Here is a 13,330-nt window from a genome sequence, read left to right as displayed (position 1 = left end):
AAGAGTGGCAAGTAGTGCCAGATTCCCTCCTGAGCTCTCAAAGAGCAAACTCGCTGCTCCCAAAAGCAGGAGACTGAAAGTAATAATAATTATAATAATAATGGCAATTTCAGTCAATGAAAACAATATTACTGCAATGTATGGGAGCCCTGATTGCAGACTAGGGCAAATGAAATTATTATATTCCCCATCATCACATAGTGTTTGCTTAAATTTACTGCTTAATATTGCTGGACTGGCAGCCTATTTAAATTATTCAGCACTTTCGTAATGTACTGCCTTAATTATGCTTTTAAACATAGTTTCTCTTTTCTGCTTGGAAGCAGTTAGTCTAGTTTCACGCTCCTCCTTCTCATCTCCAGGCAAACTAGGCATCACATTAGGATTTTCTCAAACATGGAAATCATTTGGTTTAAATGGAATTAAAAGGCAGTGTTTGTATTCGGGTTTTGCTCCTGTTTGCTCTCTGTACCTGCCAGTGGAACCTGACTGGTTTGAGAGTGAATCTTTGTCACTTTCAAAGATTCCCTTGCAGTGAAGTAGAAAGCTCTGATGGCCAAACACCTGACACGAGGAGAGAAAGAAAAAGACATTCTTGTGGAAAACACAGTCACCTTGTGAAATTCAGAAATAAAAAAAAGCTTTTACCTGCATACAGCCCCAGGTGAGAGGACAGGAATGCAGGAATGGAACCCTCTGCAGCTGGAGGAGCTCCCTACAGGGCAGAGCACGGCAGGGAACAGCAGCGAGCGCTGCTCTGGTGCTGGATGGAGACACTCAGTAAGGGCAAAGCAAAGAGCCACATTCTCATCTTTCACTCACTCGCTTATTGCAGCTTTAAGAAAGAGGTTTGGAAAGTTTTCCACTCCACACTGTTCTTGCACACCCCTTCTAAAATTAGAAAGGGGCAGCTGGCTCCTGCAGCCCAGAGCCCCCAGACTCCCTCCCCCCTTTCCCTGACTGACGTGGCTCCCAAGAGCCATGGAGGAATTTGGGGAAGGGTGCTTCCACCTGTTGGACATGGAATGAGATTTTCCAGGCACACAATTATAAATCCAACTGTCAGGAGATGACAATAAAACAGGACACAGGACAGCTGTGAGGACTACAAGGCACCCCCCCTCCCTGCTCTGTACTCCTAGAACTTTGCAGTCCATCTGACAGCAGAAACAATGCATGAAAAATTGTTCTCTTATGAAATCAAGGCATCACTTCAGATTTCTTCCCACAGTTTTCCAACTGTAGCACAGGGTCCTAACACAGAATCTGGCAAGTTGTTCATGTATCATTACACCCCTCCAAAATCAGATTCTTTTTCCTAAATGCAGCATGCTGGCCATTGCACTGCAGGTGGTGCATATAGCTGTGTCCTGTACAGCAAATAATTTTATGCTGCCTTCACATGGAGCTCTCACCTTACCCTTTGTATTCAGCTCAAGCTGGATTTTTTGTTCAAAACAAATATAATTTTCAAAAACAAGGATATGAAAGCCACAACTTATTTTTTAATTTAATTTGCAGAAAGAGTATGATTTTGTTGATGTGGAAAAAAAAAGGGGGGGGGGGAAATTAATTATTTTTTCCAAACCTGCTTAGCATGCTCCACACTCAGCACAGCATGACTCAGAGCAGGGTGTGAGAGACGAGGTAACACCACTGGGCAGTGCTTTGTTCTGGGTCCCTTCCACAACAGCCACTGCTGAAGGCAGTAAGGTATTTCCATCCCACAGGTGCCCACAAGTGGCAGCAGGAGAGGGGCCACACTCCCCCTTCCACCTACAAGGGACTCTCACCAACTGCAGCTCCATCTGCTCACAACCCAAGGAGCACTTTGACCATTTCCAGTCCAATTTGCAGAGTGTTGGAAATCTTGTCTGCAGCTGGTTCAGCCCTCCCCCAAAAGATCATGTTCTACTCAAAAGTTTTTTTGCTAAAGGCCACAGAAGAAGGAAAATCCCCTTCTTGGTCTCAAGGCCAGATCTGGTGTCGTTGCTCTGTAAAACCACATTTTTTCTGTCACAAACTAATTTCCTGATCTGTTGACAGTCAGGGTCACTTCAACTTCACAAGTGAGATTTCTCTAGAAGGAGCCAAACTATTTTGCAGTTTGGAAAACATCAAATGGCTCCATTTGCCCCAGGCAATGAAATAATTATACAAGGAGGATAGTAATCAGCTGCCTGTGAGGAACACAGACACATTACTCTTCACCTCTGGCTGAGTAGGAGTTGCTTAATGAGCTCTGCATTAAGTACCTGTGGATATTTAATGAGAGCCTTTTAAGGACAAAGCCACAATCAGCTACAAAAGGACCTGCTGCTTCAAGAGCAGGGAGAGTCTTCTAATCCTGAGCCTTTTCCCCTCCTATGGAAGGACTATATAATCTTGGTTTTAATTTTTTTCAGACTAAGCAGCACAACATATTTAGAAGTACAGCTTTGTAGGCTTTCCCCACAGTTCACAACAACAACAACAAAAAGATTTTCCTTTGGCTAGAACAACATTAAGTCTTCAGTTTCCAGATACCTTCCTATTTTCTCTTGAACCAGGAATACAGCTCTTTAATACCTACAAGGAAGAGAAGTTTTAGAAACAGAAAATGACCTGTATTAAATATGTTTTAATTGTATATGTGTGCAATCTCCTGTCTTTATATTGCAACTTTGTCTTCTTTTTTGTGGTGGCCAGTTCTGATAATTTTTTTTTAAAGTTACTTTTCAGTAAGACTGTCCCTCCAATCAGTTCACAGTGCACTGGTTTGTACACCAAAAGTACAGAACATCCAGCCAGGAGTGGAACAAGGATGAAGTCATCCCTTTTGTCAGCTACTGACTCTTGTACTGGGCTAATGAAACAAGTGAACCATATCTTACCATTAGTTCCAGCTGGAATCAGAACTGGGGAATTAGTACAAGAACACCAAGTAAAAGAAAATTCACAGCCATTTCCTCACATGTTCCCTGTCAGACAAAAGCCCTGATATTATGAAACACATGCATCTGCATCCCAGTATCTACCACTCCACTCAAGTTTCTTAAAAGTTCTGAATTTTGCAAAAGGTTGTATTTTAGGCATCTGTAGTTGGTCAAAGGTGAATGAGCAATTTAAACATGGGGAAAAAAAGTCTGACCACTTAAAATTCAGTGGGCAAGTCTTAAAACAGCTTTAGAAAACAAACAAGTATGTTTATTTTGAATCATTACTAAAATAGTTTACATAATATACAAACAAATATGCTATGAGGACAAATTTGAAAATAAGTCACAGTTCTTTTTTTTAATAAAAAGCATTTGTCCAGTGAAATGTTCAAAATGTAAATGCCATCTTTTCCTTCCTGAGCTATTAAACATCCAGAACAACAGCACTTCCACGTCTTCTTATTGTTTTTATTTCTACTCATTAAAATAGGAAGCATTATCCATTGCTGGCTCTCAATAGTTAGAACAAGTCCAGCTCTGGTTTAAGTGAACACTGCTCTGTGTCTCCCAAACTTCTTCTGCTCTTTTATTTGCTTCAGATGATTTTGATCAATTTCTCTTAACACCCCCAACCTTGCCTAGCCCTAGAAGCTCCAGCTCCTCAACAGGTTTTCCTGGTTGAAAATGTTTTTATTTTTGTTTTTGCAACAGGACAGTTCAAAGGGCTTGTGAATGAAGGATGGGCCAAATCTCTCAGCTGCTACACGAAAACATCCTATTAATTTGAGAGCATCTTCACACATTCCTTCATACTCAATAAAACCAAATGGACATGGACCAATGGCTCAGAGCATGAAGTAACAGCAATGAAATGGAAGTGCTGCTATTCTCTTTTTTTTACCCAAAGTATTTAACAATAGAAACAGGTACTTGTGAGAAACTCTTGACACGAGAGACTAAAAAACATTTTAAAAGCATGCTCTGCAAATCTGTTCTTTGCTAGAAATTTATACAGCAAGCAGCCAGCCATACATAGATACAAGAAGTTATTTTTTTAGGATATCAAGTACCACAAATAAATAGATTCTCTCAATGCAAAAATAATGATCTTAGTAAAAGGAGAAATAAACGATGTCTTCCTAAAGTTTTGTTTGGAAAGGAGATAGTATGTACATGGGGATGACATTTTATCATTTCCATCCAAATTTTACGACTTGCAAAACTTTGGAAAAGCGTAGAGAACTCCTGCAAGCAGCCAGGCAAAGAGGTACTGAGGAATTATTTAACTGACATTACTGAATTTAAGCAACCTTTGTACCCCATCTTTTCTCTTTCCCCAGAACTGTTTGGGGCAGGCTCATTTAAGGAAGAAATGCTTGCTGAAAGGTTCTCTACAGGTCACAGATCTTTCAAGCAATTTTGCTACTTCTGCAAATGGCCAGAGATAGCTGACACCTATGTTGTGATCCAATGGATCAGGAAGAACCTTGTGCTTAGATTCACATCACTTAATCATCATTTTTAGTTTATTTCTTATGTTAGAAGTAAAGTAAGCAATCGTGGGAGATGAAGGTGATGGCTTTACATTGTTACCTTGTCAAATGTGATACCAGCTTTATGCACCACCAGAAAAGGATCCTCACAGCAAAGCCAACAGTGCTTCAACACAGGTTCAGAGGCAGATGAGTGACTCTGAACTGAGGCACAGCAATGTTCAGCTCCAGGATACCAAGGCTGAATGCATCACTGAATACAATTTACCAACAAGTTCCTTGCTTACACTCTGTAGTTTACTTAGAGAAGTCTCAGTTACTTCAGCAGAAACAACTCTGCCAGTTGGTGGAAAGGCTCTGCACAGAAAGGACTGGTTTGCTGCTGCCTGAGCTCAGCAGCCACACTAAGTTCTTCCCTGCTCTGCCTTGCAACACACATTTTGTGTCTTCCTCCTCTCCCAAGTGCTCTCCAGCAACTTTTATGTGCACCCCTCTAGAGGGAGGCCCTTTTCAGGCCAAACAGGCAACACAAGATGAGATATCCGGCTCCACAGTCCACTCAGCTTATCTGTGTCCATGCCATTGTAAGAACTAGGAACATCTGAACTGGTGAACTTTGCCCAGAGGAAATCCCGGACTTTCTCCTCCACTTCTTGAAAGGTGAGGCCCTTTCTCAGCGACTGCTCATCCAGGAGAACTGTCAGCACAAGGGCCACGTCCTTAAACGCTGCGTTTTCATGGTCACAGTACTTGTAGAAGATTAAGGTGGAGCCTGCAGGCAGTGACTCAAATCGATGCACCACTGCCACCTTCTTGCCTTCACTGAACCCAGAGCTGAGCTCTGTGTCCACCTCCAGCTTGACAATGTCACTGTCCAGCACAGCCTTGTCCACCCCGTCGATGCTGATTGTGGTGGCATTCTGGGACGAGGCAAAAGCATTGGCAATCTCATTACTCAGGCACCTCAGGGCCTTCTCAGCTTCCTGGCCAGCTGTGAGCAGCAGGATTGCAGGCTCCAGATGCACATGGGAAGAGTTAAGACGTTTCTCAAGGGACACACGGGCTTTTCTCCACAGTCTGGGGTCCTGGCTTTGGTAAGTATTTTTTAGTTTCTCCATCCGGGCCCGAAACTCTTTCAGAATTTCAGCATCTCTCCTTGAGGAGGTTCCACCTTGAATTCCACTCCACAGGATGTAAAGCAATGGGACACAAATTAACAGAACCAGTAACAAAGTCCACATCTTGTGAAATCCATTCTGTGATTCGCTGTCATCTATAGAGAGATGGAGCAAACAAGAAGAAAACAATGTTTTAAAAGGCATCAAAAGTCAACAAGTGAAAGGAAAATAAGAGGAAACAGTGAAATGATCCCATTCTCAATACTGGTACAGTAGCTGAAGAGCATAGAAAAGATGATCTAGTTAAAAAAAACCAAACCACAAAACAGAGAACAGAGTTTTGAAATCAAGCCACATTGTGAATTGACAACATTAAAAAAAAGAACATTTTTACATATTCCCACATTGACTGAGACTAAATTAGACCTTCTTCTGAAAAAGGAGCTCTTAAAGTTCATCAGTATTCCATTCACTTTAATAAAATCCAAACTAAGAGCTTAAAATGGTTCTGAAAAAGGTCAAAGCTTCTCCTACATTTACGGCCTGCAGAAAAGATCCTACAGAAAACCTGGCTGCACCAGAATCCTATTCCTATTCTTTCCTATTCCCTTAAGATCAAAATAGTTCCTGCAGCAATTTTTGCATCTCAGACACTGGTGGTCAACACTACCACAGAACATTGTGGCCTTTGGAGCAGTGAGCTTCACAAAGTACACACAGCACACAACGTACATCAAATATCAGATATTTTGATTTGGTTTCATATTTGAACAGTTAAATAACACTTGTTTAACATACTACAAGCAAAAGGCTCTGCAAGCAAAAGGATTCTGTTCCCAGTAAAATGAGTGACAAAATACACCAATCTTCCTGGAAACAGGAAGAACTGCATTCCTCTTGTCACCCTTTTACACCTCAACTTTTATCAGGACAACAACCCAACAATAGTTAAATAACATCACCACTAGCCCTGCCTCAGTTTTAATCTTGTAAACATTACAGATAAAAGACCACAAATTCAGGTGAAAACGTTATCCTTTATACAACACCCTTCCTTCCTTCATGCTGATGACACAACCCAGCAAGCAAATCATCTGTTCTAGCAAGGACCCTCAGCTTCACACCAACTCCCAGGAACTGAAATACTTGGAAAGGCATAAAAATGGTTAAATGTTACACAAGCATGAAACAGAAGTGAAAGCAGAAGTCTTACTTTTGGCCAGAGGCTGTGACTGCTTCTCTGTTCTGGACTGATACCGAGATTTACTTCTGCCTGTTAAGAGATTAAGAAAGCAACATGAGAAGAACACTAAGACAACAATTATGACCAATCTTCCAGCAGGGAGTTGAAATCACCAAACTGCATTATTTTCAGCGAAAACTTCTACATGCAAAATTGCACAAAGCTTACAAGAAGGGTAACAAAGCACCTTGCTGAACCAAACCCAGTCCTGCTAAGCTGGAGCAAAGGTGAGGCTGTCACCTCATCCCCATCCCCAGGTGGGGCAGGGTCAAGTTCAGGGTTTTCAGTTCCTTTCCAGACCATTCTCCCCCTTGTGCTCAACAGAATTATCTTGAACAAGGAACATGACACCTTCACCACTGTCACCAGCCTGAGAAGTTCCACTCCACTGTCAGAGCAAATCTCAATCCCTGCTCTTTGCCAAATGCCAGCTCCCAAACCATCCTCACAACCTTGCCTAGAAAGCACAAGTCCCCAGTCTACCACAAATCACCCCCAAGGATTCCCAACTCTTGAAGAATTATGCAAATAAAACTCCATTTCAAGTACAAGGTGATAAAATGGAAGAGATTTAACAAGCTGCTATTTTCTGCACAAGAATCCCATGTCCCAGTTAAGTTTCCTGATTTTGCTCAAGAATTTGAGAGGCATAAAAATGGAAACTTAATTAATGGACACACTAGATAAATAACAATGCAAGACCTAAATAGAAAAAACAAAGCAAAATGTTAAATGCACAGTCTTCTTTTCCCTCTCCATGTAGCTTGGGTTGGAGGCCTGCTTCATCAGCAGTCAGTTTCTTGGGATGAGTTATGCTTTTAAAGCAAAGTGCAAGATTTCAACTTCAAAATATACTTTTGGTCTATTTAAATGGGCTCAGACAGCAAAGTACAAGAGGCATTATCCATAAAGTCTTATGAACAACTTTCCCAAGAGACCAGTATGAATATATACTGTGTAATTTTTGGTCAGCATGTTTTCTACATTTAGCCAGGTAATTAAAAAGACAGGAGAATTTATGGCACCTTGTTGAACAGCAACTGGTTCAAAGCTGAAGGCTCTTTAATATATAACCAAATCAGGACACTGTCAATGGCACTATTGAGAATAAATTGAACAAACATACCCTGCACTAGTTATTTAAAGACACTGAAATAAACTCCATAACCTTGTTTCTGTACGAATGCAATTGCAGAAGGTGCTAAAAGCAGCTCTGGTTTAAGCTGGGGCTTAACTGGCTTAATGAACTGCCCTATTCTGTAATTTCAACCCCCTACCCCAAAAGGGCACAGCCATGGAGCTTGTCCTGGCTAAGCTTATCTCAATCTTCTAAGAGTTAACAGCTCAAAATCACCTCCATTCTGTAATACAGCACAGTGCAGCTCTGTTTGCACAGAGCAGGTTTCATATTTGGGTGACAGCTGTAACTCATGCACTAAAGGAAAAAATAATTCAATCAACAGTCTAAAACGAAATCCTACTCTGCCTAAGAATTGTGCATTGTTTACAACAAAATTTGCAGAAAGACCCAGTAAATTTTGTCTTGCTTAATTCAAAAAGTCTAACTTCTGCAGACACCTTAAAGATTTCAGAGTTTTCAGTCATCTTCCAAAGTTCTTCACCCTACACCCAACTACCAACTCCTGCAGCACCTGAAGTGACACAAAAAAGTAAAACTACCAGACAAGATAGAACTCTCTGCATCAATTCATTTTTCAAAGGCATTTCACAGATGTGCAGCTACCACAAGATGAACTTCTCTTCCTGATAGCATCATGGTTTAAGCAAAAACAAAACAAACAACAAAACCAAAAAGAAACAAAAAACCAAGCAACCCCTGCAGGTTGTTCAGAATGAAATTTGATTTACAAAACTTTGTTTATCTGTATCTAAACCTGCTGAGGATAGAAACAAGGACCAAGACTTTACTAAGAATTCAGAACATTTTTTTTCAAGCATTCTTCCAACAGGAAAAAAAAAAGGCAAACCCAAAAAATCCCCCAAAAATCTGAAACACTGGGAGTCATTAGATGAGCAGACTGGATTTTGCCAGCAAAGAAAAAATATTGCTCCTTTTCAGGAATATAGAACAACTAATTCAATCACAGCACAGCAAGCCACCACTTCTCAGGGAAAGGAAAAAAGGGAAGGTTTGTGTACAAACTAACATTCACTGCCACCAAAAGGTGAAGGTTTTGTCCCCCTCCTCAGCTTACCCCACAATGCCTCTACTCCATGCTCTGCACTTACTGTCCCATGAGTCAACTCCAAAAAGAAAAATAAAAGAGAAAGTGGAGCATTTTCTGTGGTCAGCAAGCTGAATAACCTCATAGAGAGGCACTGACTGGAATATGCTGCCTTCTCCAGTTTCTGTTTGAATCTGCCTCCTGAGTGCATGCCCATCCTCCCAGACAGTGTCCCAGGGCACAAGAAAAACCAGAAGCAGAGGAAAAGAAAATAACTCTGTCCTTTTCATCTAATGACAGGAGAAGACTAGGTTCTCTTGTTTTACTTACTCTGTGCTGCAGAAGTTGAGTAGCACTCTTGATTTTTCTCAAGGAAGTCAGCCTTTATTTCTGAAAGCAAAGCACAAGTGGAAGAACTCAGTCACCACACCAGAGATCAGAAGAGGACAGACCAACCATACATGCTTCTGGCTCTTTCTATGAAATCCTCAAGGCTAATCAGGGCAGGAGGATATGCTGTGCTGCCAAACCAAGCCTGCAGCATAGGCACAGCCTCTTGGACCTCTCTGAGCTGGAGAAAGTTACTCTTATCTATTAGAAAGGGCTTAATTTGGCTCTTCACCCCAAGGCTTTTGCCAACATGACAAATCATTCTTCTTATGGCTTCTTTTAAAAAGACACGTAACTTCCTTCTGTGGCTAAAAATAATCCCATTTTTTTTTCTCACTGTATCTCCCCATTGCTTCTGCAATACACATGGAGAAAAATCTCTGAGCAATGAGCAAAGTGCTCCCTCACCTTGAACTTACTTGGTGTAGTCACTCCCCCTGCTGAAGTCAAAGATAATTCAACTCTTTAGAAAAAAGAAGAGTCTCAGTTTTCCTTGCCTGAGGCAATTAAAGATCCACTCTCCTAAGTTTTTTGAAGCAGGGAAAAAACTTCTTTCTGTTTTGCTTTTCAAAAACCACACAGTTGGATATTTATCAACGTTGAAATCTGCCTTTTCTTGAACTTTAGGGTTTTCCACCCAAGCAGATCATCATCCTATTATAACCAGTTTTACTTTGGCTCAGGCAGGAGTACACACTGAAATGATCTTTTTAAAAGAAACCCTTTTTCATCCATTCAGATTTCAACTCAAAAACTTCCCCCTTTTCTAAAAGAACTGAATGATTGTCATTTTAATACATTTAAGCAATCATTTGTTACACCATGGAAGAAGTAGTGATAAAAGCTGTTACCTTTTAATGGTGCAGAAATGTTTGGTTTTTCAGTTCTGTTACTATCATGAGCCTTTGCATTTTCCTTTACTGTATTCTCTTCAAAGTAAACAGTAGTACCACCTGTCAGGAGCAAAAAAAGAATAAAAAGAGGATTGGCAAGATCATGAATCTGAAGGACCAAGTTGTAGTTTTGGAATATCCATGACCTAAATCAGTGATTTTCCAAGTTGTGAATTCCCAAAAGTTACTCTCTTAAAATGCAACAAAAAGCAACTAAGACTTGAAATACTCATGGTAAATTTGAGTTCACTAGAAATACAGCTGTCTACACCACCACACGCTTCTTTAAAAAAAATTTAGGAGTTCTTGGCTTAAAAACATGAATTTTAGGAGCCAAGAAATTCCTTACCCTAAGGGGATTCAGTGTAAACATCATGGGAGTATAGAGAGTTTTTCCCACAGCTTTGGGCACTCACAAACAATAATTGTGCTGTCTTTCTTATGCAGCATTGGGCAGAGGGGAAAAGAGACAGAAGCAAATACAGAAAGTAAGTTCCCTTTGAATGGAGTCCAAGCCATCCTTTAGTTGGGTCTCATTCTCTCCTAATCCATAACAGCAATCTCATTTCACCCCTGAGGTAGGTGGGAAGAATATAAATCAACATTTTTCAGCTGTTTGCCAAATTAGAGAGTCATTCAGCTGTGAAACCCAGGTTAGTTAATGTCATTAACTAGAAAGAGTAAACCCTGTAGGATATCAGAGGTCACAGAGCAAAGGTCAGGGCTGGGGAACCAAAAAGGATAAAGTGCAACCCCAGAACCAAGGGGCTGACAAGAAAAAGCTCAGGTATAGAATAAAAAGCTGTAGAACAGCTGGGGAACAGAGACTGTGGCACAGCTATCAAGCATCAGCAGAGCAAACAGCAAAGGGAAGAATACAATGTACAATTTTTTTTTCTGACATTCACTCTGGGCCCTTTTACTCTTTTAAACAGCCCAGGTTCCTGCTGGGGTTCAGTGTGTTCCTGCAGCTTTTACCACATGACAAGGGCAATGCACAGCTTGCCACCTAGTGTTTAGTAATTTTATTTCAACTAAGAAAACAGCCTTTTTCTAATGTGCTCTGGCAGTTTCACACACCAGCGTATGTCAAACATACTAAGGAGAAAAACAAAACCACCAGACCCATCCAAACCACAAAAAATGGGAAAAAGCTGTAAGTTTTAAACTATGGTAAGTCACAGGTGCAACAGTTAAGTATTTCCACATGCTTAATGGGGCCCTATGACTGATTTCCCACAAAGCTCCTCACCAAATTATTTTCAGGAATGCTAAACTACACGTCCATAATATTTCACTATGTAGCCAGGTTTTACAAGGAAAATCTCCCTAGTAATTGTGACCAGAAGACCAAAAATATCTATGAATCTAAAGAGGGTTACTCAGGCAGTCCCTACTTTTAATCCCTCTTCCCTTCTTGGCATCAATCACTATTTTTTGTGTTAGAGAGACTTCTAGGAAGTTGTAGAAAAGAAAGGTCGATGTAAGACAACTTCCATGGAGATTGCTAGCACGTATCTTGAGCTCACTGATCTAGAAGCTGCCCTGATTCTAGGCAGGGGTTTTTAGGCTCTTAAAACTCTGCAAGCTCTTCTTAAAGCTCTTAAAGCTTTCCAGCTCCCCAGGCAAGTTGCCCAACCTGTATTTAAAACCTCTTAGTAGAGGCCAGGAACCAGTTTCTCAAGGTGTGGTTTTGCTTCCATTCTGCTCTCAGGGAAGCAGGACAATTCTGCTCCCCCAACAACCCAGCCTGCTTATTGCCCTGCCTCACAGCTCATCCCCTAAACTCTGCAGGAAAATACTGCACATCTACAGATGGGGGAAAACCATTTCTCTGCTGCTATATAAACAATTAAGAGTCTGTTATCATACTTTTACGCCTGTTGTGCCTATAATCCACTACAGCTGCTAAAAGCTGGGGAGGGTGGGAGGGAGAGGAGCCTCATTTTTAGAGCCATCTAATTAAAAACCCAACCCTCAGCTGCACCTCCTGAAGCAGCACAGCCACGTTTAAAACACTGAGCCTATTGTACCCTGTTAGCCACCATGTGGGAGCAAGAGCTTTTTTCATAGACAAACCTCTGTACTTGCCTAAAGAAATACTCATAACCTTCCTCAAGATAAGATTTTTTTTTTCTATGCCTCCTGGAAATTCTGCTTCTGGAGCAGAATACAGGCAGGCAATTCTTGGTGACAAAAGATGGAGAACAGTCTCAGGCTAGCCCAACGCATCCCTGAGCACTGTCACATTCCAAAACAGAGAAAAGAGGAAGGAAATACAAGTTATTCACAGTTTCCTGGTGGAATGACAAGCTAAAGCCTCATGACTATGTTACACTGAGTTACCATGTTTCTATAGCTTGGAGGAAGACACGAGTTCCATCAACTAAAGCAACAAGTGGCTGCCACACAGTGCTAACACATCAGCTTGTCCAGCCCAGCGTCCAGGAGCAAGTCCCAGAGCATTCTTGGTGTTTCAAAGGAAGGAAAACCCCAGTTTTGCATTTCCTCATAAACAATGCTGCTCCCAATAAGGAGCACAGCCACTGAGGGATCGATTCTGCAGCTCAGCATATCTTATTTAAATCCTGCCTTTCAAAACCAAGCAGTGTTAGTAAAATTTGAATGCTGTGGTAAAGTACTGTTCCAAGTGATGCACTGGGTAAAAACAGCCACCTGAGGGTTTCAGCGTGCCCTGCTGAAAAGGATCGCTCCTCCTCCCATCCCTCGTCTGTGGGGTAAGAGCCACAGCGGGATTTCCTCACCTATGTGCCACGGTAACACCTGCCGAGGAGCCAGAGCCCAATAATCCACATTTCCCTGAGCGTGGGCCATCCCAGCCCCTCAGGAGCTGTGGGATCAGAGCCTACCTGGCGATCTGTACGCTTTTATAGGGGGCCGCGTCAGGGAGTCCGGGGTCCCGAAGTGATGCTCGTCCCCTGAAACGAGACACGGGTGAGGGCACAGCCGGACACTCAGCTGAAGCCCACGGGCCTGAGAGCCTTCCAGGAGCACCAGGCTCACCGGAACGTTTCCAGCGGCGCGGTGCCGTCCCAACACCCCCGGAGGGGAACCACACGGCGCCCGCC

At 41.9% G+C, this 13,330-nt stretch overlaps 2 protein-coding genes across 2 annotated transcripts in view; both read right to left on the bottom strand.

The window, feature by feature from the left end:
* Nucleotides 1–724, bottom strand: part of CEP350 (centrosomal protein 350) — a 71,773-nt gene extending 71,049 nt beyond the window's left edge. Inside the window, exon 1 of the mRNA XM_031063301.1 lies at nucleotides 649–724. The gene's annotated coding sequence lies outside the window, so the exon portion shown is untranslated. The remainder of the gene's footprint in view (nucleotides 1–648) is intronic.
* A 2,438-nt stretch (nucleotides 725–3,162) lies between these two features.
* LOC102042703 (torsin-1A-interacting protein 1) lies at nucleotides 3,163–13,189 on the bottom strand. Its single transcript, XM_031063314.1, has 5 exons — nucleotides 13,112–13,189; nucleotides 10,200–10,301; nucleotides 9,289–9,348; nucleotides 6,743–6,802; nucleotides 3,163–5,684 (listed from the first exon to the last, which is right to left on the bottom strand). The coding sequence occupies exon 5, from the start codon at nucleotides 5,650–5,652 to the stop codon at nucleotides 4,891–4,893; it is 762 nt and encodes a 253-aa protein (XP_030919174.1). The 5' UTR covers nucleotides 5,653–5,684; nucleotides 6,743–6,802; nucleotides 9,289–9,348; nucleotides 10,200–10,301; nucleotides 13,112–13,189; the 3' UTR covers nucleotides 3,163–4,890.
* Nucleotides 13,190–13,330: the final 141 nt, after the last annotated feature.

The sequence above is a fragment of the Geospiza fortis genome, unplaced genomic scaffold (assembly GCF_000277835.1).
Source record: "Geospiza fortis unplaced genomic scaffold, GeoFor_1.0 scaffold506, whole genome shotgun sequence".
Classification (NCBI taxonomy): Eukaryota; Metazoa; Chordata; class Aves; order Passeriformes; family Thraupidae; genus Geospiza; species Geospiza fortis.
The sequence above is the reverse complement of the archived record's forward strand: the minus strand, read 5'-3'. Positions and strand labels throughout refer to the sequence as shown.

Coding starts and splice junctions, on each gene's coding strand:
- LOC102042703 (XM_031063314.1), bottom strand. CDS start 5,652: ATGTGGACTTTGTTACTGGTTCTGTTAATTTGTGTCCCATTGCTTTAC.